Raw genomic sequence first — 27538 nt, forward strand, 5'->3', positions numbered from 1 at the left:
AGCAGCTTTGTGTGATTTCTAGAAAAAGCCAGACGGCAGTGCAGGGGTCAGAAATAGGCATCCCAGCCCTCCCCATCCCACTGTCTCAGCTGTTGCTTCCTGAGAGACAGAAGCATGTGGTGGCTAAAAATACCCTGTGAAGAGAATACACTCTCTCTCCAATGGGAGAGCATAAATTAAGCTGAGTTGTAATATATACAACTTCTTGTGCCTGGGAGAAACACCTCCCAGTGTCACTTTTGGAGAGGGTTTTCCTAATGAAGCAGAAAGCCCAGCCCTGTCCCGTCCCTGCATAGTTCAGGGATATTGAGCAGAGGATCTCCTGCCTCTCCTGCTCCCACCCCCTGGCCCTCCTAAGGGAGTCCATGTGGCCAGGGGAGGGGGCAGACCAGCCCTGCTTTTATAAGGCTGGACTCGCAGCACATCCAGGTTGGCAGGAGTGACAGGAGGTTTGGCTTGCTCTGAGATACCCACCTCCCAAAGCCTGGGGTCCCTGGCATGACCAAAGGAGGAATGGAGTCAGTGGAATTGTTCACAACTGAAGGCAAAGGCAGGGGTTTGAAAGCCCAGAAGGAGTTCTTGCCTGGGGATGTCATCTTCGCAGAGCCAGCCTACGCAGCCGTGGTTTTTGACAGGTAAGAGAAAAGCGCTTGGAAAACTCAGACCAGAAATAATCCCGCTGCAAAATTCCATCTAGGTGGTTGTATAAAAGTTTGGAGGTGCCTGGATGACATCAGAGAAGGGATCAGAGGGAAGTCAGAAGTGCTCCTGGGAAGACACATTGACAGCTTGTAGGGAATGTCCTTCCCAGGGCTCAGATCAGCTTGCTCACTTGCACTAGGTGCAGTTTGTTTCCAGGATGTGACCTTGCAAGGTGCTTGGTGCTGTAACCTTTCAGAAAAGCAGTGAAAGTTGCATGGATTCAGTGCCTCACAGCCCCCTGCTACACTGCAGAGAACTGCCTGGAGTCAGGGAAATTCAGGTACAGGAGTCTCAGATCTGGCTTTGCTGAAGTCTCTGATGGGTTATACATGATAAAAGTGAGTTCTGCTGTGCTCTGCTCACAGTACCATCCCCTGCTGCACTTCCAGCTTCATCACCCACTGCCCTGGAACGAGGAGCTGGTGGGGATCAGCAAGTGACACTGTTTCTGTTAGAGATTTAATATTTACAGCTGGCTGAGCTAACTGGAGACAAACGTCTGCTGTTGCTCTTTCACAAGACTGGTTTTAAATTTATGTTCACACTGATGTAGCCAAACTCTGAGTTCTGGTGTAAGGATATTTTTCTTTTCTGCTGCTTGTTTTAAACACAACATTCACTCAACCTGCACTGCTGGTGTGGCTGTAGATGTCCATTTCTGCCCTTTGGATCAGTGGAAGATTCACTTAAATAACCTGAAAGAGAAAAAATGCAAAGAATGGATTTCTATGTTGATTTCCGTTGGGTTAAATCTAAATTAAAGCCTCTGACACAAATGAAATTTCTTCAGCCTTATAACATGGTAACTGAGAAAAGAACGTGGCCCAGATTTTTAAGCTGAGGACTTAGATGGCAGCTGAAGGTTTAATTCTGACCTTAAGAAAGTCTTGAGTGCTCTTCAAGGGCATCATGGTGAGTCCTGAGACTGAATTTTTAGCCCCAAAAAGCCAGTGACTTCTGTAAATACCCTGCACACTAAAGAGGGCTGTGAGCAATTCTGCTCAGCTGAGTTTGTCTAATTAAACCAGCTCTGCTAACGAAGTCTGGGGCACAAGCAGAGGTTGTGCTGCTGTATTAGCCCTGGTCATATTGTAGCTGAAGCTGATCAGTGCCACTGTGTGATCTGGCAGTAGCAGAGAATTGGATATTAAATAGGCAGAGGAAGAAATAAGTTTTTTATGTGTCTTTCATTCACTGTTGCTTTGTCCTTTAACTGTCACTGGGTGAAAATTATTATGAATCTTTGCCATAGCAGGAATGACACCTTTAGTTTTTATTTTAATATGTCATTGCAAGAGCTCACATTAAAAATGTTGTTTTTCACTTTAAAATGTTGAGTTCTTGAAGTCTTAACCCTGAACTCAATTACAGGAGTTGGTGACAAAATAATTTCTCCTTGATGTGTCCTTTTAGCTCTTGAGTCAGTACTTCAGTTTCACTCGTGTCACTAGCTGGAATTTTCTGGTGATTTGCTTCAGAAGTGCCTATGGACAATTATTTCTCTCATATGCCTTATTAAAAATACTTTTTTTTTTAACCACTGACTTTTGATGGTGGGTTAAAAATATTTTTTCTTCCATGTGCAATGTTCCACCATGCACAGAGCAGAGCTGCCCGTGTTGAAGAGCTGCGACTTTGCTGCATTTTCAAATGTCACTGGTGTAATGTGAGATAAGGGCAGAAGCTATCACTGCACAGCTCACACTGAGGCTGTGTCTTAGGCTGAGCTTTCCAACAGAAAACCTCAGATGTGTTTCCCTGCTTCCCTGCCTTCCTCCCCAAGCTGGGCTTGTTTAGCTCCCAGAGGGCAGTCCAGAGGTTGAGCAGTAGAAGTCAAGGTAAACACAGCCCTTCTCTGCAACTGTTGTGCAATAATAATGGATTCTTATCCTCCCGTGGCACATTTCATCTCAAAGCACTGAATATGGGTCAGAGGTGAAACACAGTCCCAAAATCTCTGAAACAGACTTGTTGATTAGAGCTTGGCAGGACATAGCCTGGGTGTAAGATATAATGGAAACACACATTTTTCTTGTGGAAATTACCTTGATGCTTCGCTTCCACACCCAGGGCTTTGGTTTTAGAGGTCCCTTCTATTCAGCTGCATCAAACTCCATTTAATTAATTGCTGTCAAAGAAGGGCTGCCTGCATCCTCATATTCCTTATTCCTGCAAGATTAAATCCACGCCTGGCCTTGGTAGCTGGTTTTGCCCTGTAGGAACTGCTGTTGCCTCTGCACAGATGAAGAGCCCAGTGAAGAGGCATGTGCATTACCCAGCCCACAAACACAGGTGTATAGGTCCTAAAATTGCTGTTGAGTCTACACTATTAAAAAAGGGTCTCAGCCTGCACAGGGAAACCCAAAATCCAGAGTCCCTCATCCTAATTCAACTCAGTATCCCCCATGCCTTGCTGAAAGCACTGTGTATGTGTACTATGGAAAAGGGACTCAGATATGACAGATTGCTGGGTTTAAGTTTTTGGCTCAGGCCTTACCAAATAAGTGACCAGATTTTCCAGAGATCTGAGCTCTCTTTGTGCATAAAGACCACACAGATCCACAAGAGTGCAGAGCTGATCTCTATTTTCCAGCCCTTTGAAGAACTCAGTCCTTTGGGAAGTGTATTCCCAGTCTGTGGGTGTTGAGACCCTGAAATCCTTCCCCTGATTTTGCTGCTGAAAGGTGTTTGGAAGGCAGCTGTAGTGCAGAGGCCACACAGTGATTTCTGCACGGCTGCATAGGCTGTGCAGGCAAAGCAAAGATCTGTCTGAGCTTAGTAGGAGCAGCTCTGCAGAGATACAACACCATTGTGCTCTCCAGAGCACAGCTTGGAATGGAGACCACACTGGGATATCAGCCACCATTTACCTGGCCAATGACCAGATGGTCAAGTTTAAAGTCAGTAACAAGTTACACGTGGGAGCTTTGACAAGCTGCCAGGCAGATCAATGCCCTTCCTGTACTTACCCAGAAAGTCAGGGCTGTTATCACTGCTGGTTACCTCCACCACTGCTGGGAGATCTTTGGAGAGGCTCTTCCATCAGCCCACTGTGGATCCAATCAATATATATATATAAAAATATAGAAATAAATAAATAAAAAATATATATACAGTGGATATCACAGTACAGACTCCCACCTGACTTATATATGTAGACAGAGATGGACACCTAGACAGATACAGTCTGTCTAAGTAATTTGTCACCCAACTGCACTTTAATGATGTCTTTCAGTAGGAGGCTGTTTGAGGAATTGTGGGGATTTTGTTTGGGAAAAAGGACAAATGTTTCCTTTGACAAAACTCTATCATCGGGTCTCCCTGCAGAGCCTAACACTGGAATTCTGTGTCCAGACAGGTGAATCCAACACTAAATGCTGATATAATCAATGGATCTCCATATGTGCAGTGAACAGAGACATCTACCTTTGAGCTGAATGGCTTTCCAGACCCCACTGAGTGTGGTGAGGAATCTCTACTCACACACAGGGGGTACAGATGAGCACATTTAGGTGTCTAAATCTACAGGCTGTATCACCCTGGAAGCCTCTGAAGGTCACAGGGACCCTGAGAGCCCCTAAAGTTGTTTTAGTTGGTGAGGGTTTGTACTCTTCAGCCTCAGATGGTCATCTGAGCAGCAGTTTTTTACACAGTGCCAGAGACTTTTAATCTAGAAGTACGTAAAACTCAAAGAAAAATGAGGTTCCTATAAACACCAGCCAGCTCATAGTCAGATTTTAAGGTCAGAGTATGACTCACTAGGATAACTCTGTTCATTTCAGGGGGGTTGGACTAGAACTAGGTGACCTTTAAAGGTCCCTTCCAACCCAAATCATTTGGATTTTATGATTTTATAACTTAGTTGCTTAATGCAGTGTATACTTTGCATTGACTCCTGTATCAAGCCTGCTACTTCTACCTGAATGAGAGCAGGCTGCTTAAAGAGATGGTGAATACTGAGGGCAAAGGGGTGCAAAAGTCTGTGTGATTTCCAGGATAAAGTGTAGACACAGCCTGATCTCTGATTTAGCCTTGCTGTCACCAGCTGAAATACCACCCAGAAAACACCACTGTCAGGCCTGCTTTGCCCTGACATACAAGCAGAAAGCTGGAAATGCATCCTCTCAAGGGATTCTTTGCTTTTGTTGGGGTAGTTTTTCAATTTTCAAAGGCTCTGAGCCTCTCACTGAAGCTTTCTCTAATCCTCCCTCCCTGTTTGGTTTCTCCTTGAAGACCCCAGGTCTCCTTTCCTCCATCACCTTCATGTCCACGGCATTCCCAGTGCCTGGGCTCCATGCACTGTATGTGACCTTCTCCTCTGACACATCACTTGGCTCTCAGGCCTGCAAGAGTTTACATTTCCTATAAGCAAGGGGATGCCTCATATGTCTCTGTCAGCCTTTGCCAGGAGAAGGTTTGCTCTTTAACCAGCAGGATTTGAGGGGCAGTAGCCAAGGAAAGCAGCGTCATGTGGTGGAAAGTCGAGATCACCTGAAGTTCTGCTTGATGAGGGATCTGCAAATTGATAAAAACCTGAGATCATGCAAATTTTGCATGTCTTTTGATGTACAAAGAGGTTGAAAATATTTTCCAAGGAAATGTGGGGAGCTCTGCTATTGTAGTTAGGATGACCTAGACATATAAGAAATCCAAAATTTTCCATAACAGCATAACTGAAAAGATTATGGGAACAAATTCTTTGAGCTGACACCGATAAAAACTGAGAGCTAATGTGATTGTATTCATATTTTTAAAAAATGTTCTGGGGTTGGATTTTTTATTACTATCTCATTTGTTCAAAAGCCTAATTAAAACCTGGGAACAAATCTAGATTTTTAAAAGAAAATCTCACCCACACCTCTAAGAAAAGGAAATCTTGTCATGAAAGACTAAAAATAAAATAGTCAAAAATTAATCTAAAATAAATCCTCCTCTCAAATCAGAAAAACTAGGATATATCATCCCTGACATTTTAAAGATGAAAGTACTAAGCTCCAACTCCTTTTAAAAAGAGCAAACCCATTCTTATGCTAATAATTCATCTTTAGGTAACAGGTGCATTTTCTTAGGCTGTTGTCTTTAATGAAGTGTTACAGCCTCTGCTTTGAAAACCCAGGAGACTTTGCCCTACATCCTAGGTTGTTCTTATGCTGTTCTCTCCATCAGACTGGGGAAAGAGATGCCCTGCCAAGCAATAATAAATAGGATTTAGGTGTAAGTTGGGCCATCTCTGTGTATCATCTGTGGTGTACAGGATAGCAAGGACCCATGTTTAACAGTTTGGGAGCTGCTCACTGTGTCCATCAGCTACTCACTGAAATCCTTCTCTGTTCTTTGCACTAAAGCCATCTCACCTGGCTTTTCCAGGCCACTGAATGAGATGTTTTCTGTGCTGGATGGCAGATGTTTGGGCTTGCATGTCTCTGAGATGAGGTTAGTACATTTCCTGTGACAGTGCTCAACCCTGGCAGGTCCAACAGACCTTAATCTGTCTGAATCCAATCCAAGAAGTCACAAGAGTTATTTGTTTCTTGTGCTTTCACTGCAAGCTGTGCTTGCAGGAGCCATGGTTTAGTTGTCAGTGCTGTGTTGCCTCTTGCATTTGTTGGCTGGCACGTTGAATCACTGTTTTTGTCACGTAGCTGCATTCAGGATTAGTTGTAGTTGTGTGTCCCACCTAAGTAACACCAGAGCACGTGAGCCCTTCAGAGTTCAGCTCGGTTGATGCTGGGGTGGGAGGCCAAGGAAACCTGAGGCTCCCCAGAAAGTCATTCAGTGAGTCAGTCAGTGGCATCTGCCCTCTAAGTCAGCCCTAAATCCTGACCTGGCAAGCTTGTGATGGCCTGGAGGCATCACTGTACTAAAGAAGATCCTGCTTTTGGGGAGGGTGAGAACCAGTTCTCACTATGTGTGGAAAAGGGCACTGATCACCTCAGAGGTTGTGGTGTGCACTGAGCAGAAATCAGTTGTGTTATCCCTGTGATGAAGCAGGGGAAGCTGAGCAGCAAGACCAAAAGGGTTCAGACCTCCAGGGTTCCTTGGTGGGTGCCACAGCAGAAGACAACTCCCCAGGGTCCTCTCCAGGAACTTTTAGTGCTGCCTTTGTGCCTCAGGGTTTAGCTTTTATATTTTTCAGATTCTGTGCTGCTTTAGTGTGTAATTCTGAGCTTCATATCAGGGGATGGTGAGCTCCTGCACAGAGCAGGGAGACAAAGCAATTCCTGCTCCAGCTGGGCACAAATGATCCAAATCTCAGCCCCAAGAGCACAAAAAACATGGACTGAAGAGAGAAAAGCAAGGATGGGACTGCATGGGCTAAACTATAATTGGACAATTAACTCCAATATGCAAATGGAGCAGAACTGATGAAAGTGAGAGACTCTGTGAGCGCTCATGCATTTTGTGACCATTTTGGTTCATCTTGGGTGCAGCCCTGGCTGGGCTCTTGTGCTGCCCAAGGTGGATCCATGGAGGCCTTTTAATAAATCCCTGCTTTATTCTTTAACTCTCTCCAGCCTCTGTTCTAGGTCAGCCTTCCCAAGGCATCATCCTGGCCATGCAGCACACTGCCCACATGGGCTGCTCTCTGTACTGGAGAGGCGATCTGGGGTACCTGGACCATTTTGGGTTGTGCTAAACACTTTCTAGGCCAGACAGAGAAGGTTTCATAGACCAATGATTTCCACAGGCTGAGAGGCTTAATTTTAATCTCAGGCTGCTCCACTTGAAGAACTTTAACCTTGCAGAGGGGATGAGAGAGGAGCCTGTGAACCACTGCAAGCCTTTGGAGTCTGGGTGTTGTGTGTCTCCAGGACAGGTGGAAAAACCAGAATCCAGCCAAGGGAGAGCCCCACTTTGTCCTTCCCTTTTGGGGCATCCAGCTCTGAGCTCCTCTGAGCTCTACAACAGGAGTTTCACAACTGCCAAGGGGCACCTGGGGGATTTAGGTGCTTGCAGATGCTTAAGCAATGCTAGTTGAAGTTTTATGGAATGGATCTCAAATACTTGCGTCTCCTGATTTTTTTACTGTGTCAAGAGTTGAGCCCAGGCCTCTGGAGTACTGATAACACAGACTATCCACAAATCCAGTCTTTGAAACCATTTTGGGGCACAGAGGATCCCACAATGGTTTTGTAAGAGCTGTAGTATTTCTTACACTTGCCAGTCAGATTACTTGGGAGTAACTGTCTCTACAGTTTCAATACCACAAGGGCTGATCCTTCTCTTTCTCAGAAAGTCTTGTATTACATTTTTGGTGCATTTCTGCATCTCCTCAGAAATGAGGGATTTCCAGAGCCCTGGAAAGTTCTGCTAGCCAGGTTTGCTTTGGAAAATCTGGACACCCCATGCAATAAACAGCAAAACGCAAAGTCAGCACTTCAATATTTTTTTTATCCTCAGGGAGCAAACTGAGGGGAGAGAAGAACCTGTTGGAGGACTCGGATTTTTCTGCACCATGTTCCCTTCCAACCTGTCATTCCTCTCTACAAGGAAACCTTTTTTTTTTTTCTTTCTGACTGCCCTTAAAACACCCGGGTGGCAGGAGGGACCCCCATTCCCCACGTGAGATATCTCCCTGCTTCCTGGCACGATGTAACCATGTGGGTTTATCAGCTCTCTGGCTCTGCTTTGCCTTACAAGGAGTGTAATCTCTCTTGCACCTCTCTGCCCCCTGACCTGACAGCTGACAGAGCACAGCCTCACATTTCTCACCAGCTCCCAGCTCTTCCATTGGACACAGTGGAGCTGGCTGCATCCCCCTTCCCAGACACATTTCCCCCTGCCCCATCCCGGGTGCTGGCCTTACACTGGGCTCCCTCCAGCACTGCTCACTTTCCTAAACCTTTTTATCCAAACCTCATTTTTGCACATGGTTTTGCCTGATGTGTGTCATCCTGCTTTTAAATCTGTGTCCCTCTTTATCCTGCAAGAGACAAGGCACAGGGTAGATTATGCCAGCAGCTCACACAATATTTTCAGAGAAAAGAAAATGCATTTAAAATGTACTGTGATATAAATATAAACATGCATATGTATGTGTGTACCTATATATAGGTATAGGTGTAGTAGAGAGCAAGGACAATCTTTGGGCTGGATTCTCTGGGGCTGTGAGTCTGATTCCTGCTTGTGGCACATCCTCCTTACAGGCTCATCAATAATTTTTTTATTTCCCTGTGCCTCAGTTTCCCCCCTCTGCGCTGTGCACAATTATAAATGTTCCTTTGATCACAAAGCCTCTGTGGCCTCTGAGCTTTTTGCAGTGAGGAGAACCTCCCTTCTGGCACCAGCAGTGGCTGAGTGATGGGAATTTAAATTCTCCTGTACTGTCAAGCCTGGCTGGAGGCCCAAATAAAGTGGGTGGTTGCCTGGAGAAGCAGACAGCTGCAGACACCAAATCAGGCAGTGAAAAGCCTTTTCTAGCAGCAAGGGGAAAGTCCCAAAATTTTTTGGACAGGAGACCAAAGTGTCTCCCCCTCCTTCTCAGTGAATTAAGTTCTAGGAGCAAAAGCTGGACACCTGAAGGGGGATATGGGGGAGGTTTTCCCTCAGTCTGGGACTCTGGACACTCTCAGAGGGAGGATGTGAAGTCAGACTTCTTCATCAGTATCCTCCCCCAGCCTTGGTTATGGCTACATGCCTACAATTGTAGGATGCTTCTTGGAAATCCTGTTTTGAATCCTTCAAAGATGAAAGTCATTCCATTTAACAATTTAACTTACAGCAAAAGCACCAGGCAAGAACACAACCATTCAGCTGGGTGGGACCTTTCTCCATCCTCCCCAAAAATCTTGAGGGGGTCGTTTCTGTGCAGGGGTGCAAAACTGGCAGGACCTTGACTGGGCAGAGCTGGGCCTCGCTGACCCACGGTGTCCTTCTGTCCTTCCAGCCTGACACACGTCATCTGCCACACCTGCTTCAAGCGGCAGGAGAGGCTGCACCGCTGCGGGCAGTGCAAGTTCGCGCACTACTGCGACAGGACCTGCCAGAGAGCAGCCTGGCTCAGCCACAAAAACGAGTGCTCGGCCATCAAGAGGCACGGCAAGGCACCCACAGAAAACATCAGGTGAGAGCTGGGCCCTGCGGCCTGGGAGAGGACAGGGCAGGCCTGGGACACGCTCTTCTCATGGCAAAGAACAGCTGGGTGGCCTGATCTGGGCAAGGTGGAGGTGGGAGAAGGTTTGGGATAGGCCAGGAGGATCTCTGAGACAGGGAAGTCTTGGGAACTCCCCATGTGTGGAGGCTGGTTTATTATATTATGATATATATTATATTAAAATACTACCTAAAAACGATACCAAAAGAACAGAGAGAAAAGAATGATTAGAAGGCTTGAAAGAACAAGAATAGAACGCATAACAAAATCTTGTGACTCTCAGAGTCCGATGCAGCTGCATCTGCGATTGGCTCTTAATTAGAAACAACCAACATGCATCAATTGCACCTGTTGCATTCCACAGCAGCAGATAGTTATTGTTCACATTTCTTTCCTGAAGCCCTCAACTCCTCAGAAAGGGAAAATCCTGGCAAAAGGATTTTTCATAAAATATCATAGCTACAGGGAAGATATGTGGAGGAGCATCAGTTGTGCAAGAGGTGTGCTTCTGTTTGGTTTTTTTGGTGCTGGGCCTCAAAAACTCTGAACATGGAGATGCAAACCTACCCTGCATGGTTTAGGAAGTGTGGGAAACTGGGAAATAGGAGGAAAAGTGGAAGAAGAGATGGGTTCTTCCTCAGTTTGCCTATAGGATACATTAACTTGTCCACCATAAAAAATGAGAGGAATCCTCAAGGAAATGGGAGCAGCTGTGGAGGGCTGGGGACCTGGGGATCTGCAGAACTTCTCCAGATGAGAGCACAGGTGCTGGGACAAACCCCTGCATCTCCCTGTCCTTCAGAAGGCTGGGCATGCTGACCATCCATCACCCATCAGATGCTGAGCCTGCCTCAGCTGATCTGCCTGCACGCCATTTCCCCCCAGGAGAGGAATTTTGATGAACTTTGTGTTCTCCATGATTAATTTTGATGAATTTTGTTCTCTCCATGACGAATTTCAATGAATTTTGTTTTCTGCATGATGAATTTTGTTCTCTCTATGATGAATTTCGATGAGTTTTGTTTTCTCCATGATGAATTTTGTTCTCTCCATGATGAATTTCGATGAATTTTGTTTTCTCCATGATGAATTTTGTTCTCTCCATGACGAATTTTGTTCTCTCCATGATGGATTTTGATGAGTTTTGTTCTCCCCACGTGGTGCTGGTGCCGTGGCTGTGCCTGGCCAGGCTGGCTGCCCGCATCCTGTGGAAGATGGAGCGGGAGGGCAGCGGGCTGTCCGAGGGCTGCCTGGTGGCCATCGAGGAGCTGCAGAACCACGTGGACAGCTTTGGAGAGGAGGAGAAGAAGGAGCTGCGTGCTGACGTGGAGAGTTTCCTGGAGTTCTGGCCGCCCCACAGCCAGCAGTTCGGGATGCAGCTCATCTCCCACATATTCGGGGTGGTATGTCCAAGGGATGGCAGTGCACGTGGGGAGGGTTTGTAATGCCAGCTTGGGGAGAAGCTCTCCAGCTGGCCTCATGAGAGGATGGCTGGCTTCATCCCATTCTCCACCCGCTTCTCCTCTGCACTGACTGGGAAACTGAGGCATGGCAAGGGCTGAGACATTTTGTCAGTGTAAATGTGCAGACAAGTGGTTTGCTCAATCATAGGTGCTGCATTTTCATCACAAGTCCCACTGGGCATCTCTCTGCACCTGGGAGAGCTGAGAAAATATATTTTTAGTAACTACATCTAGAATGTATTTGAATATAGAAGATCTGTTTTAGTAGATTTAGATTTAGATGTCTATTAATATTGTGTGCATTCGATTTTTTATATTGACATAATATATACAATAAAACCAGTAAAAAATGGAAATATATTTAATAATATCAATTACAAAGTTGTTAACTACAAATTTTTGCTCTCAGTGTAGCAGAGAAGGACATTCCGGTTCAGGCTGAGCTGCTCTGTTCCCAGCCCTGGGTATCCCTGCCCTACCCCCTCAGCTCCCAACACTGCCAAGAGGGGACACAGGCTCTGCTCGCCCCTCTGCCAGTGGCTGCTGTGCAAGGCAAGCTGGCCTTTGCCACTCCCAGTACAGGAGAGGACACAGCATGCTTTGGCACCCACACCACAAAGAAAACCCAGTCCACTGGACACAGGGAGAACCTGTGCTAGTGACCAGCACAGCTTGTCTGTGCAGGAGCAAGGAAGTACAGAAAAACTGCAGAATAAGTTCACAAAGGAAATAAAACTATTAATGGGGTAAAATAATCAGCAGCTGAGTTAATTATTTCCTTTGGTTTATCCTATCACGTATCCTCTTTGCAGATATTGCCATTATTTATGCTTGTGACTAAAAACTGCTCTGTTCATAATAGTGTATCATATAGAAAAGTTAAATAATTAATTCTTGGAATATATGCCATGCAAAAGTAGTAATTCTGAAAATTCACAGCAAAGAATAGTAGCTGGCTTTAAGAGCTTTGAGGGCAACCCAGCAAACATGACCAGGTTCAATACAGCAGTCAAGGTTAATTTCTAACTGATACCTGTTTTCATAAGTGTGAACTTTGCTTTCTGCTTGAATTGCCTCAAAGTCATTTTCCTGTGACCTTTTTCTGAATTATTTTCAGGAACCAAATATAAGGAAATCAATGCATGGCCAAACCAAGTTTATCTTAGGCATCCCAAGTGAACACTGACAGCAAATATTCTGTAACACTGACTCAGCTCTGGCCTGCTCCCTCTGCACGAGCCCTGCATTGTTTCTCTTCTGATGTTTTATCCCAGCTGGAGTGTTTCAGCTTTTTCTCCTTTAATGCTTCTTCCTGCCTGTGTTTTGGGACTAGATCAGCTGCAATGGCTTTACCCTCAGTGACCAAAGAGGACTGCAGGCTGTTGGTGTGGGAATCTTCCCCAACCTCTGCCAGGCCAACCACGACTGCTGGCCCAACTGCACCGTCGTCTTCAACAATGGCAAGTGAGTGGATTTCTTTCCTTTGGTGCAGCAGGGATGCATGCTAACAGCCAACTCAGCAGGCTCTGCCACCCTCAGTGTCAGGTCCCTGCCAGAAAATCCATCCATTCTTCTTTCCTTCTCTAGCTCAGAAAAAAATCCCAAGCAGTACTTTCTTCCTGAAGACAAACTGGTTTTCCCCCTCGTTATTTAAAAAAATTTCATCTGATGCACTAACAAATATACAAGATTTGGACCCCAAATCCAGCAACCAGCAAAGAATTTTTCCCTGGTTTCTTATGAGTTTTGTAACTAGACTCAAAATAGGTAGCTAAAGTAGTAAATAGCTGTTTAACTCACACCTTATACTGAAGTCTCATTTATAGACAGCTAAGGAGTAATTCTACTTGCAAATTATCAAGGATTATGCTGAGTCTACAACCCAAGAGTTTCTCCTAACCAAAGCTTGCAATCAGTGTGTTTATAACCATCCCTAACACAACCCCCATCTGGTGAGTGTGTGACATCTCAATTAATCACTGATTAACCCTTTAGCATCCGGACCTTAGAGAAAGATTGTTATCTGCAAGCAGAGTCGCCTGAGGGTGCAGAATGCTCTCAGTCTCTGGGCATTCCCTATTCCCACCCCAGTCCTGTCAGAAAACCTCTGCAGGACGAGTGAGATGGAAAAAGATTCAGGGGGAAATGGGAGATGTTTCACCAGAGCTGGGAGTGGAGGTAGCCCACAGGAGGGATGCTCTGCCCTTCCCAGTTTCCAAGCCATGGCAGGTATAAACTGCTGTTGATTCAGAAAGTTGCAGTGTGTGCAAAACATTAACTGTGGGAAATTGCTTGCCAAAAACTGCACAGTCACAGGATTTTCTCTGATCTTTCTTCTACTATTTTACAGCTATCTGTCCTCACTAAACTTTACTGCTATAACTTAACCACCCCTCTTCCCCCAGCCTCTCCTTTTTTAACTAACACATTGGTTCTGCACTCCAGTTATCACTGCTGGTTTTCTCTGATAAAACTGCACCAGCATTTACCAAACAGCTGGTAAATGAGCCAAGAGAAAACAAAACTGGATTATTACTTTGGTGGGAAATAGGGTCTGATCCAAAGTCAGGCTGGAGTCTGTACTATGATATCCAGTTGCCCTGGATTGGATCCACAGTGGACTGATAGGAGAGCCTCTCCAAACAGCTCCCAGCAGTGATAACAGCCCTGACTTTCTGGGTAAGTAAGGAATGGCATTGATTTTCCTGGCAGCTTGTCAAAGCTCCCACATGTATCTGGTTACTGACTTTAAACTTGACCATCTGGTTATTGGCCAGGTAAATTGTGGCTGATATCCCAGAGTGATTTCCATTTCAAGCTGTGTTCTAGAGAGCACAACTGCTGATGTCAGTGGAGACCTTTCTGTGCAGGAGATCCAGTCCCCTTGTTCCTGCCAAACATCATGAGCAGGTTTTGCACATTCCCTGACCAAGACCACTCCCAAAATCACAGTGCCGGGGCAGTTCTCCACCAAATCCTCTGTGGCCCAGTGATGGACAATTTGCTCCTGGCAGCTGCACATCAAAAGGGAAGCTCTCATGCAGTGCCACATGAGCCAGGCACAGGCAACCCCCTTGTCTCCTGTCAGTACAGTGTCCAGTGCTATGCCATGTACCCATTTTTTTGTTGTTGTACTTGTACATGTGTAAACTGCAGATGTTTGTTTTGTCTTTCAGTCATGAGGCTGTAAGATCAATGTTCCACACACAGATGAGGTGGGTTGGTCTTGAAAGCATCATTCTCCTCCATTACCCTGTACCCCTCATGCCCCATGTCTAATGGAAAAGATGCAAAGACCCCCAAGGGGCTCCCTCTGTTTACTCCAAATTCCACTTTTCCCGTTTTCTAAACTTCTCCTCTTTCCCTGTGTAAAGCTCCACTAAACCCAAACCTCACTTAACTCTGCATTTTGTAGTAAATTAAAACAATAGTGGTAATAGACTGTCTTCCCCAGGGTGAATTCCCTCTCTGCCTTCCCACCCTCTCCCTTGGCTTCCTCCCTGTCAGTATTTCCCCTCTCCACTTCTCATTTCTCCTCCCCTGACCATGGCAAGAGCATGAAAGTCAGAACAAGGTCTTGCTAATCTTGTACAGCCCAAAATAAAACCTTGCATATTAGGAGATGAGAAATGACTGTGTTACTGACACACTAAATACTCCATGTTTCTCCTGCAACAAACTGTGCCCAAGGAATGTGTTGCCTACAGTAGCAGTACCATGAGATGTAGATTTCAATTCCTTTTTATCATAATCCATCATTAATGTCCCACCTTTTAATGATGCCACTGTTACCTGATCCAAACTAAATAAATTTAAAAAATATGTTCAAAAAAAGTCTGCTTAACTCACGGCATTTGGTATATTATAGTCAGTGTTGTTAAGGGGACACTGTTGTCTTTAAATTTTAATTTCAAGCAGGCATGCATTTTCCTCAAAGAAGACGTGAAATACATTTGAAGTGCTCTTCTTCACCACTGAATCTTACTCAGTACATTACAGATAGGGCCATAAAAAAGGGGGAAAAGACTTTCACTTCTGATTAGAGTTGCTATTTGGGGCAATTTGAGTTTTGAGCTATCAGGCACTCACTGTGCCTGTGCATGCAGCTATCAAGGTCCCTGCTGCTCTGGCAGACGCTGGGGAAAGAGCCCTTGACAAGCTCAGTGGCGTGCTCCTGGCTGACAGTGTCCCTTTAACTACAGTATTTAAAGTATGCCATGTGTTTCCTGGCTTACCCCAAAGGCTATCAACCCCCTCCACACAAGGGATGGCTGCTTAAAATACCCCCACGGTGCTTGGGCTATCAGGGGCATCATGAAAGTCAGAGGCTTGATTTCGCTTCTCTGGTTGCATGACTCACTTTGACAAGGATCCTGTGAAGTGTGAACAGGAATGTTTATATGTGTAAACTTCTCAGATGGGAGTTGCTCTTTTTTGTGCACTTCCTCCTGGAGTAGCTGGTTGCACCTTTCTCTGTCTGGCACTTTCCTGTGGTTGTGACATAACTAATAGCTGCCCTTCGTGACAATGGCATGTTTGGTGGTAAATTGTGTATGGAATTTGTTGCTGATATGGCAACACCAAGAGAAGATCAAGACCAGCCTCGGGGAAGAATTTTGACAGCAGCTTTAGCAGAGCTGGAAGACGCAGAGCTACGCCCTTGGTACTGAGAGCCTGTAACAGGAATTCCAAGGGAATTTTAGAAGGAATTACAGGAGAATTACAATCCCTTTGCAAAACATGATGACACAGAATAAGGCATGTCCTCCCCAAAAGGCTAACTTCTAAAGCACCTGGTGATACCTGTGAGTCCTCTGCCACCTCTGCCTTTAGTGAGGCTTTTGTTGGGTTTCACCTAGAGCACCTCATGTTCAGGTGGGAGCCAGCAGGTCCCCCCCAGCTCCATCTCAGGGCAGATACGTACATTAAACACACTGTTGAGCTCACTAGTAGTTGGGAGAGGAGGTGGATACAAAAGAACCACCTCACTGTTGGTATTTGATGGATTTTTTTCCCCATTCTGGCCAAATTCTCTAGCCAGTGTGCCTGCTTAGCCCCCACATCTGAGAGGTGGCCCAGAGTAACTGGGACATTTAGTATGTAGAGTGAAAGAGCAAGGGAACACTTCTAAATCTCCACATTATTTAAGACCTTTTGCAGGGAATGACATGAGGGAAAGGCAGGTACAAATGTCTGGATTTCCAAATCCCATCATCAGGGGCTTGCCATGGATCTCAGTAATAGAGATTGGCAATTGAACTGTGGTAATAGGTCAAAAGAGCTATTTAAAAATAGACTCTCTCCAGATAATTACTTCTAAGCTTTTATGTGGAAATGTGTGAACAAGGTGAGGGCATCTCTTATGCAGCACCCAGAGGGAATTTGTCTTAACTTTTCAAAGTGAAAATGATACCAAAGGCAGCAGAGCTCAGGATCTGGGAGTATAGCCAGGGGTGTGTGGGCAGCATGCAAAGCAGCACTTAAAAAAAGATTCCAAATCCAAACTCAGCATTTTGGTGTGTATTTCTGATCTCAATTTTTTTTTTTTCTTCTGGTGAGATCTCCTGCAACAACCTAAAAGTTGATGTCCAGGTTGAGCTCCCATATGAATAAATTAATGGAGCCATAACCTCTTTATAGCTCAGACCTTTACATATTCCTACCAGGGACTTACAGAGGGGCAGGGAAAACTGATGTGACAGTGTTGTTGCTCTGTATTCAGTTAACCAGCCTGCTGTTCACCTCTGCACTGCCTCCCTGAAGACTTAAAGCAGTGCCTGAGGGCGAGGGCTCACCTCTGCAAGGCAGGGCAGGCTGCAGGATTGTCCCTGCCGGCTCTGTGGCTGCACTTCTGCTTCTGCTGCTTCTCCAAACGCACCTCCCATCTCCTGTGCCCCCAGGATCGAGCTGAGGGCCCTGAACAAGATTTCCCCGGGGGATGAGCTGACGGTTTCCTACGTGGATTTCCTCAGCCTGAGCGAGGAGCGGCGGAAGCAGCTGAAGAAGCAATATTACTTCGACTGCACGTGTGAGCACTGCAAGAAACAGCTCAAGGACGACCTGATGCTGGCAGTGAAGGCAGGGGAAAGCAAGGTATGGTTTGTTCTGCAGTCTCCAAACCCAGTGGTGGCCGCATCTCCTCCACCAAGGCATCTGTGGGTCTCTAGGACTGTGGTTTCTCAGCAGTCTCAGGAACGTATTCAGATTTTGGCAAAAGCATGACCAATGCCAATGTGAAAAAAATGAGAACAGAACTGACCCTTGATTGGGCACAACAGTAATTCAAGCCCAACACGCAAGGCCAGCTTAATCCTTATTATGCAAGATAAGTACAGTTTTTAATTTTAAAAAGCCCCCAGAAGTTGTCTTTAACCTAAAAGTCCAACAATAGAGAGGAAGTATTGGAAAAATATTGGAAAATTAGGTCCAGAGCTGAGAAAAGAAAAATGCTGACATTTAGATTGTGGAATGGGGTGTTTTTTTTGTGTTTGGTTTTGTTTTTTTTGTTTTGGTTTGGTTTTTTTTGGTTTTTTTTGTTTGTTTTTGTGTGTTTGTTTGTTTGTTTTGTTGTTGTTGTTGTTGGGGTTTTTTGTTTTGGTTTGGTTTTTTGTTTTTTCCTGAAACTGCAAGGGAATCTACATTTTGAGTGCAGAAAGAGAAATGTGTTGTAGGTGATCCATGGTGACAGGACTAATGAGAGCTGCTGAAGCTCTGTGGTTTGTACCATCACTTCAGTTCCAGGAATGTGGGGAGCCTGAACTTCCAGTCCCTCTTTGCAAAGGCCTGTCACAAGGAGTTTGCACCATCGCTTGACATTTTTGCACACTTGCTGTGGGCAGACTGACTGTGAGGAATTAACATGTTGAACTGCTCATTTCTAAGTAATCTTTCTTTTCCTTGGAGGTCTCACAAGTCATCCAGCAGGAGGGTATAAGGCTGTGTCTTGCTGTTGGCAGTGGGATGTGTTGCTTGGCCAGCAGCTCCAGTTTATGAGTGTGCTGGCAGCTCTTATTAGTTCCACGGCCCAAGGATATAATTCTCATAGGTTTTGTGATCTCTGGCAGTGTTAGCTTGGGGATTTCTGCTCCTGGAAGCCTTATAAAGTGAATAAGGGAAGGTAAAGCAAGGCAGAGCAATAAGTGCATCATCAAGTCACTGGTCTGCAGTGTTGAGCAGTCCCACCATGAATCAGAGAGTACAGCCCAGGGGATGATGTGGAGCAGCTGGGAAACAACACAGAAAAGCTGGGATGAGGAAATGTGACCTCCCAGAAGCAGTGCCACCAGGAGAGGCCCAGTGAGATGCATCTTCCTGGGAAGGAGCACAGAACTCTCAGCCTCCCTCTCAGGAGGTGCCAGGAAGCCAAGCCCAGTCCTGTAACTCTTCTTTCAGAGAGATGGAGCCAGGAAAGGCTGGATACTGCAGAGTGTAAATCTGTCCTTGAGAAAGGCTTAGAGAATTAGTATTGAGCTGATATAAGGGAGCTCCCTTATGGGAGACAGGAGATGGGACTAGAGGAGACCCTTTCCTTGCTGGGTCAAGTTCTCCTCTGCTGCAAAAGACCCTGCTATAAACACATTTTAAATTATCAAGCTTCATCTCACAGATAATGCTGACAACCACACCTCTCCACTTGTAACATAGAGCTCTTCCACAGCTCCATTCTCTGATGCAGAAGGATTTTTATCTGGCTTTCTGCAGGAGTATTTTTGAACACATGCTCCAGTAGACAGCATTAAAAAAATCTCATCCCTCATTCAACACCTGCTACCGAGTCTTGTCTGAACAGTGAGACCATGAATCACAGAATGATTTGGCTTGGAAGGGACCTTATAGATCATCTCATTCCATCTGCCCTACCATGAGCAGGGACTCCCTTCCACTAGGCATGCAGCATCCCCTTTTTGTGAGCATCAGAGGTGCTGTGCAGCACACAGCAGGAGAACGTGCACTTCTGGGGGAAAGTCCTCCACAGGCTGAAGTGCTTGTGCAGAAAAAGCCTGTGAGTATGCAAGGTGCATGATTTCAGCTATTAAAAATACACCCCATCCACAGACAATAAGTATCCAGGCTGACCTCACCCGCAGAGCACGTTGGCTGTGTCACATTTCCTGGGCTCAGGCACACTTGCCTGGGGGCAGCAGCACTCACAGCTGCATGGAAAAAGTGCTAGGAATACATGGGAGATGGACAGCTTCCATCCTCAACAGCTGCTCTGACCTCCAGTCCTTCACCCCTTCCAAAGAGTAGCAAAGCTCCCATTGTTTTTAGTGGCAACTGACTTAGAAGTCTAGTAAAGGCAAGGGAGGTTTTTTATTAGACAAAGCCACAGTGGAAATGCTGTTTGAGGTGCTTATTCTGGGAGTCTTGACTCAGACAGCACAGCAATGTGATTTGTACTGACATTAACATTGCCTTTGGATGTGCTCTGTGCCCCAGAACACCCTGTGTGCTGCTCAGACAGCTGCCCAAATGTGTTTAGCTGCAGTGGCTTCAGTATAACGCAATAGAATAATAAATCAAAACACAAATGTTAACATAATAACATCTGTAACAGATAGGGGTAAATGGATATGAAAATTATGGGTTTTCCTTCAATACGACACTTTGAAGAGGATCTCCCAACTAGATGAATTTCAGATTCCTCAAAAGTCTAATTGACCAGGTGTGGAAAAAAGACAATAGGACAGTCCTACAGTCCTGACTCCCAGTCTTTGCATCCTTCATTGCATTATTGGGACTCTGCTTTTGATCTACACCCAGAGATCTTTCTTGGCTGCTGGCTCTGCTGTGTGTTTCCAGACCAGGCTCTTCCCAAAAACTCCCAGAGTCACATGACTATGGGCTGTTTTCAGATTTCCTCATTTATGAAAAGGAAGGTCATGATAGCTAGAATAGTTGGGAAATGCAAATTTGAAGGGCTCAGAGAAGCAGAGGATGAATGGTTGTGCTGGATATCATGTTATATTTCAGTTTTAAGGGAATAAAGAAGTGGCAGCTAATTATGAGCTCAGTAGTGTTTTGCCAGGTGTTCCTAGATGTGCTTCATGTCTCTAAATGCATGGTGAAACACAAACTTCTTTGAGGTGTGCAGGAAAACACATTTCCCTATCGGGGTGCAGCTGAAATCTGAGCTCAGCAATCTTAGGTTATTTGGAACCAATGACAGCATTTCTCAGGGTAGGTAAAATTCAGGGTTCTTTCCTATTCCACTGAGCTCTCATTCAAGAGCCTCATTTCTCTCTAGCAGCTGCACTAAGAGCACCTGATTCTCACCAGCTGGTGGCTTTCACAGCCTCTTTGGTATCTCACAAGACCTCCCAGTTGCAGGGTGAATTCTGCCCCTTCTCCAGAGGGGAAGAGTGGTGGGGAGGGTTGAGGACCCTACTCATGCATGTCAGAGGCACATGGCCACTAGCCTGATGGGCAACACTCTCACTGAAGTCAGCAGGACCTTCACCTTGTGACCTGGAACTGGGACATGCAGCCCATTGCAGCCCTAGCAGGTCTGTAGGGCACACTGGGATTTGCAACCAGCAGTAGGAAGTGGTGATGTGGGAAAAAAGCACCCCACCAAGCTGATTTGGACCGAGCATTCTTTCAACCAGCTCCTCTTGGCATGTGTGAGGCAGTGCCTTTGCCTCACTGGTGTTCCCACTGCTGTCCCCAGCCCTCTGCAGACACGGTGAAGGAGGTGATCCAGTTCTCCAAGGACACGCTGGAGAAGATCAACAAAGCCCGCATGGAGGGACATTACCACGAGGTGAGTCCTGGCACTTTGCTCTCTTGCTGCACACACACTGCCCAGGAAAGGAGGCCTTGTCCCCCTCTACACTCACAATTTATGGATGAAACTGTAAAGCACAGCCATGTCTGAGGCATCCCAGACTAATTTCTTTTGATGGCACAGAGAGATTCAGGTGACTTCCAGCACCTCTGACCGACACAGATGTTGAACCCAGGGCTCCTGGGTGAAACTCATGAGTTACAGGGCAGGTGTAACAAGTCAACTCTGCCAGGTAGCCTCAAAAAAAAAAGAAGGACAGTGTGTTTGGAAGTGGAACAAGACCATCAGGGGTCTTTGTGTTGATCTCTTCAGTGTTCTGTGTTGCTCATTTGTGGGGTGCTGAGGATAGGTGTGTGGTTTGGGTGAACCATGTCCCACCTTGGGCCCCAAGCTGCAAGGGCAACGGGTGAGAGAACTCAAGTAATTTCTTTTTTTCTCCCTCTTCTGCTCACCCAGGAAATATTTAATTGTTCTCCTGAGAGAGCACTCCAGGTTGAGTAATGACCTCTGGGTTTTAACTGTCTGGGAAAAGGCTGAAGCTCCCTGGAACAGAAATCTGGGCACTGACTCATGGCTAGAGCAGGCATGGAGCAGTGCAGCTGTGTCTCCAGCCCCAAGGGGTCATTAAGAGTATTCCTTGCATTGAATATTTTCAGGAGCCTGGTGGATGGCATTGGGGTGTGAGTCTATAGGCACTTGGTGTCTTTCTTCTCCTGAGCAGCAGAAATCACATTTTCCTCACCAGTTTTAGGAGTGTAACCATGGGAGAGAAAGCTGTGAGTTCCAATAATTCTCCTAGGCTGATGTTTCTCAACAAATCAAAGCACATCCTCTCTTCCCCAACCTTCACAGAGGCTGGCTCAGCCTCTGGGGCTGGTATGGACTGTACAAACCACAGGGTCTTGGGGTGGCAGCTTCAGGCCCAAAGGTGCTTGGACTCACCCTTCCTGTCCCTGCTTCCTCCACACTCAGGTTGTGAAGCTGTGCCGTGACTGCCTGCAGAAACAGGAGCCTGTGCTGGGGGACACGAACATCTACCTGCTGAGGATCCTCAGCATTGCCTCCGAGGTGCTCTCCTACCTCCAGATGTTTGAGGAAGCAGCTGACTATGCCAAGAGGATGGTGGATGGCTACCTGTGCGTCTGTGCCCTACTCCTGGCAGCTCTCTGTGCTCTCTGTGCCATGTTCAGCAGTGTGTTACAGCAATAATTTTCTCAGTCTGCTCCCATGAGGGCAGTGGTGGTAAAATTCATATGGGAACCTTTTTGTACCACCAGATTGAGAGGGGTCCCTTAAATCCACAAGCGCTCCCAAACATCTTGATTTACTAAACTGGAACTGGCAAATGTTTTAGGAACATCTTTCACCACCCTTTTTGTTTTGTCTCAGAGGCATCTCAGGGCTGCCCTGATAGCAAGACACAGAGCCTGGCCTGTGTCTGCAGGAGATGCCTGCTCCCTGCACCCTGCAGGAAGGAGAGGTCAAAGAGAAACTATGTGAAATGGCTGTCACTCAATATATCCCCTCACTCCTGAATATTACATGGATTTTGTCTTGGCTCACTATATAGTCCTGTAGTAAAAGCTTAGTGAGAATAAAGAGATTCAGTTTTAGATCCAGGGTAAACCTCACATTAAAAATTATGTACTTTATTATTACTGAGGTTTTATAACAGGAATGATGAGTATTTAACGGGAGGGGGAAAAAAAGAAAAGACAGAAAAATAATGGAAACTGTTGAGTAGAGAGAAAAGCATAATTTATCATCTCATTCACCCTCCTGATGAGGACATCTTACACTCATTGCTTGTCTTTCTGGTCAGTTCTACCCCAAAGGCCTGTTATATTTTGTCCTTTTGCAGAGGGGTGACAGAGTCACCTCCCTGGCTTGCAGGCCTGACAAGAAACTTCAGGTCCTAGCCCTGGTGCTGAGCTAATTGACTGAGAGAAAATTCTTTCCCCTCTGTGTTCCTCAGTTTTTCTGACCATAGTGAGGATCTCAGTAGTTTCCTTTCTTGCTTTAAGTGCAAATTCAAAATTCAAAAGAAGCCCTTGAGGGCAGGTTTCCAGCTAAGTCTAAGCAGCTTCTAACTCTGCTTCAGCTTTCAAAGTTGCATGGAGAGGAGAGGTTTCATTTTTCCCATCTTAGGCACTGAAAATTCCCAGATGAAGGGATGCATCTGCAGAGGGTGAGATGAACATTTCTGGAGGTTCTGGAACCACCTGTTTCTCTTCCTGCTTTGAATGAGGAGCTGGTGGTTGTTGCATTTTACCCCACTAAGTGTGTCAGGTTAAGCTGGTGCCAGCTGAGCTGTAGGGTCAGATCTGTGCTCTGCTTGTGTCAAAATATTGACAGAGTGTGGTTTTCTCTTGGCATGAGATGACAGAGCTTGGCTTTCTCCAAGCCAGGAGTTGAACTTTCCCAGTTCACATCCCATCTTGCATAACTCACGTCCCTGTACAGCTCTGTCCTTGAGTAATGTGTCCCAAATCCCTTCTAAGAGGGGCACAAGGGCACTGGCTGCAACAGACCCTTCACCTGAGTAAACAATCTGCTCTTTGGCAAACACATCATGTCAGTGACACTTTTGGGAACCCAGATTTCTCCTGAACTAAAATTACCCAATGTTTTTCCAGGAAAATTTACCATCCCAACAACGCGCAGCTGGGGATGGCCGTGATGCGGGCGGGAGTGACACACTGGCACGCTGGCCTCATTGAAGTTGGCCATGGCTTGATCTGCAAAGCCTATGCCATTCTCCTGATAACCCATGGACCTTCCCACCCAATTACCAAAGACCTGGAGGTAGGTGCCATCTCCTGTCTTGTCTCTGCTCTCTATCTCGGCAAGATTACAGCCAAGCTGTAGAAACAACCGCCCAAAAGAGCTGAGAGATGTAGTAAGTGCTGGCTGCTTCTTACCAGTGCTGTGGTTTTATCTAGATTATGTTACATTCTGCTGAGAAATGCATCTCCTTTCTTACTGGAAATTTTCATCCCTGGAAAACAGCTTTTATTCTGCACCAGAACATACATGAGAAATGGCAGCCGAGCCCCTGAATCTTCTTTGAAATTGCTGTGCCAAAAGACAGAGCCCCCATTCTTCCAGCAGGCTGATTTCACTACTCTCAGATGGATGACATTGCAATTTCAGTATATCAAATTACACGTGGTGGATGTGCCCAGTTTCCCTCCTGATTTTCTTTATTGGTGTCCATTCTTCTGTATTTACCACCCCCCACTCCTCCTCAGCAGCAGTGTGTTTTTTCCTCAGATGACTGATAGGTGCATTTCCTAGCAGAGTCAAGAGTGGAGATCCCAGGGAATTGCATCTGCTCAGATGTGAGGAATTATTTACAATTGCAGCTGGGGATCTATTATTTCTTTAGCCCCTAATTCACTTCATGTGACCTGGTTGCTTTATAGCATTCTCCTTTATTACCCCCCCAAAAATTATAGGATACCAGATGAAATCCTTTATTGATGTTTAGTCCCCATATAGCAGAGCTATAACCTTTACTGGTGCAATTTTACATGTTCAGAAAAATTAATATCTACTACCTAAAGCAAACCTGTCGACTGCTTCCATATGTGTAGCAAAGGATGAGATACCTCCATTTTTTTACTTCCCTTCACATTTTAGGAAGAAAATAGCTGATATATGATGCATGCTTATCTCTGTGCTGCTAAATAAAGGGTTGAATAAATACCCAGAGAGGTGTAAAAATACATCCTAGAATCCCTTCTGATTCTCTGCTATAATGCAGCACAGGTATGACTGCTGCTGATGAATCCTGGGGTCTAAAGGGTGCAGCTGTGGGACTGAGCAACTCTCTTCTCCCACTTGAGGTGACCCCACCCTGGTGCTGGGCCACCCCAGGGGCCTGGCCCAGGGTGCGGATGGGAAGTGCACTCATTTCCTGGCTCTGCACAGCATCACCTCTAGGTCCTGCATCACTTTTGGGAGCGTGAGGCTTCCCAGTGGCCTCTGGAAAAGCTGGATGTGGGACAGGCTGATGCCTTCTTCAGCACAGAGGCAAATGAGAGTGAGAAAGGAGCAGAGTATCTGTGTCCAGCCTGCTTTGGTCCTGCTGGTGGGACACCGAGGGCAAGGTGCCTCAGTCACTGCATGGCCTAGGACATCCCTTGGGGACAGTGCCTGAAATTTGGCACATGTTTTGAGGTCCCCTGAGTCACAGGGTTTGTAACCTGCTGTGTGTGTCCCGCAGGTCATGCGCGTGCAGACGGAGATGGAGCTGCGCATGTTCCAGCAGAACGAGTTCATGTATTACAAGATGAGGGAAGCTGCCCTCAAGAACCAGAAGATCCAAGTCATGCCTGAGCCCAGCAATGAGAATGCACCGAGCCTCTTCCACAAAAAGGAATAAACCCAGAGCTTGACACCAATTCGTGCCTGCAGGGTAACATCACCCGTGGCACTTCCAAACATTGGGAATGTGATACAGCAATGGGATATATCCACAAGGATTGTTTCCAGTGGCACAAGTCTGACAGCGTGGACCTGCTGTGGGAGCATCCTGAAAACTCTTCTGAGGGCTTAAAGTGGAAGAGGTCCTGGCAGAAACAACATCCCTTTTTCTATCACTAAGGCATTAAATAATCAAAGAAAAAAACCCTGTCATAAAATTATTTACATTTTTATTGGAAGTGTGTTTCTCTCTACACACGTCCTGGTTCTGAATTCCTTTGTTATATTTTGATGGATTTTTCCTAAGGGGTTCTACCACTTCCTTGGCATGACATAATTTCTTTCCCGTGGTGTCCAAGGGATGATAGAAGCGGGAAGCCAGTTCCAAGAAGTGTCATGTACACCTATGGGCAATGAATGCAAACTGAACAAGACCCACAGACGGTGTTTTGTGATAAATGATATCTTTTTCTGATGAAAAACTGCTGGAAAATTATTTTGCAGCTGGCACAGGTGCAACATCAAACTGTGGGCGATTTGCAAGTGAGACTAACTGGAATCCTTACATCAAGATAAGTTAATTGAGATAAATTATTCTTCTTAGTTACAAATCAGAAAATGCCCAAAGTGATGGATGGTCATGGGGCCATGCCAGAAACCAGTTGCTATAGTTTGGTGCACTGGCTCTGTGGATTGTTCTAACTGCACAAGCAGTTTCCAGGGAGGGGAATCCACTTTTCCTCATCTTTAGGGTGAGCTGGGGGCTCTGTGCCTTAAAACACCTGCCTTTTATCTTAGGTGTTTAATCAATTTTGTGCTGAGAAATAAGGGATAGTCCATAAATGAGCTGCCAGTGGACTGCCAACAGAATTAAGGAGAAGTCTAATGGCTGAAGTTGGATTTCTAGATAAAAAAATGTATTTGTTGTCTGCCCATATGTCTCAAAATCCAACTGATTTCCTGCAGACTTTCAGTGGCAGCCAGGAGAGGAAAAGGTTTATTCAAGAATCCCCTACTTGCTCCTAAGCACAATAGCAAGTAAAAAAACCCAGATCTTTTCCTCTTTGACATTTCTCAGTAATTTTGCTGATGTTTCTCCAGATCTGAGTTCACTAAAGACCAACACCTGATTTCTAGGCACTATTTAGCTAAGCCCTCCCATTTGTCTGTGAGGTGCCTCTGCTGCCTTGTGTGACAATTCATATTGGTTCAGTTCCTGGCATGAGGATCAATGTTGATCTGTAATATCAAAACTTTTCCTGGGCACAGAGGAGTCCTGGCAGCATCCTTGGAAAAGGCAGATAAGAGGAAAGAGTTTCCTTTCCTGTGTGCAGCAGAAAACCACCTCTCCATTTGGCCTGAAGTGCCAAGCAAGAGTACAGGAGATGACTTTGGTGCTCCCTCTGTCTAGACTGTGAACACCCAGCCCAATTCTCCTGCCAGGAGAGAAAACCTGTATTTCACCCTGGAAGAAGTGTTTAATTCCCCTTCAACCCAATTTATCAGTCTCAGCTCGGGGTGAAACACACACTGGATACCTGAAGGGAGTTGTGACCCTCCTGCCGGTGGGAAGGGGTGGGGAGGAGAAGGGGATGGGGTGGCCAGAGCTATAGGGATGGGTCCCACTGCAGAGGTGTGAGGATGAAGACAGCAGCTGGTAGCCCATGCTGCTTCTTTCCCAAGGCAGCTTTCCAAACAGGATCACTGGCACTTCCTTGACTCCACTGAAACCACCCCAAATCCTTTGGCCCTGCTGGTCACTCTGATCACTTGGGCCATGTCTGAAAGGAAAGGGAACAGAGCCCTCTTCCTGCCCAGTGCTCCCCAGCCCAGATCTGCCGTGGGTGCAGGACCCACCAGGGCATCCCCAGCAGCACCTGTTCCCAGGAAAGGGCTGGAAGAACACTCATCAGCATGTGTCCCTCAGTGGCTCTGAGCCTGTGCCTCGCCTCAACTCCATTCTCCAATATCAGTACCAGCCTTAGATCAGTTTGTTCCCCAATTTCTACCATTGCTTCCACGAGCTTTGGAGGCTTGTGTCTATTTATAGTAGCAATGAAGAGG

At 46.0% G+C, this 27538-nt stretch overlaps 1 protein-coding gene across 2 annotated transcripts; it reads left to right on the forward strand.

The window, feature by feature from the left end:
- Nucleotides 1-226: 226 nt before the first annotated feature.
- SMYD1 (SET and MYND domain containing 1) lies at nucleotides 227-27471 on the forward strand. Of its 2 annotated transcripts, XM_064419003.1 has the most exons (10): nucleotides 227-635; nucleotides 9590-9766; nucleotides 10986-11199; nucleotides 12593-12723; nucleotides 14436-14474; nucleotides 17160-17352; nucleotides 20930-21022; nucleotides 22019-22182; nucleotides 23683-23851; nucleotides 25275-27471. In XM_064419003.1, the coding sequence occupies exons 1-10, from the start codon at nucleotides 499-501 to the stop codon at nucleotides 25431-25433; spliced, it is 1476 nt and encodes a 491-aa protein (XP_064275073.1). In that variant the 5' UTR covers nucleotides 227-498; the 3' UTR covers nucleotides 25434-27471. The 2 variants fall into 2 exon arrangements, with proteins under 2 accessions (XP_064275073.1, XP_064275074.1); XM_064419004.1 differs by lacking the exon at nucleotides 14436-14474 and having other exon boundaries at nucleotides 229-635; nucleotides 25275-27467.
- The last annotated feature ends 67 nt before the right edge of the window (nucleotides 27472-27538 follow it).

This window comes from Passer domesticus, chromosome 4 (assembly GCF_036417665.1).
Source record: "Passer domesticus isolate bPasDom1 chromosome 4, bPasDom1.hap1, whole genome shotgun sequence".
Taxonomy (NCBI): domain Eukaryota; kingdom Metazoa; phylum Chordata; class Aves; order Passeriformes; family Passeridae; genus Passer; species Passer domesticus.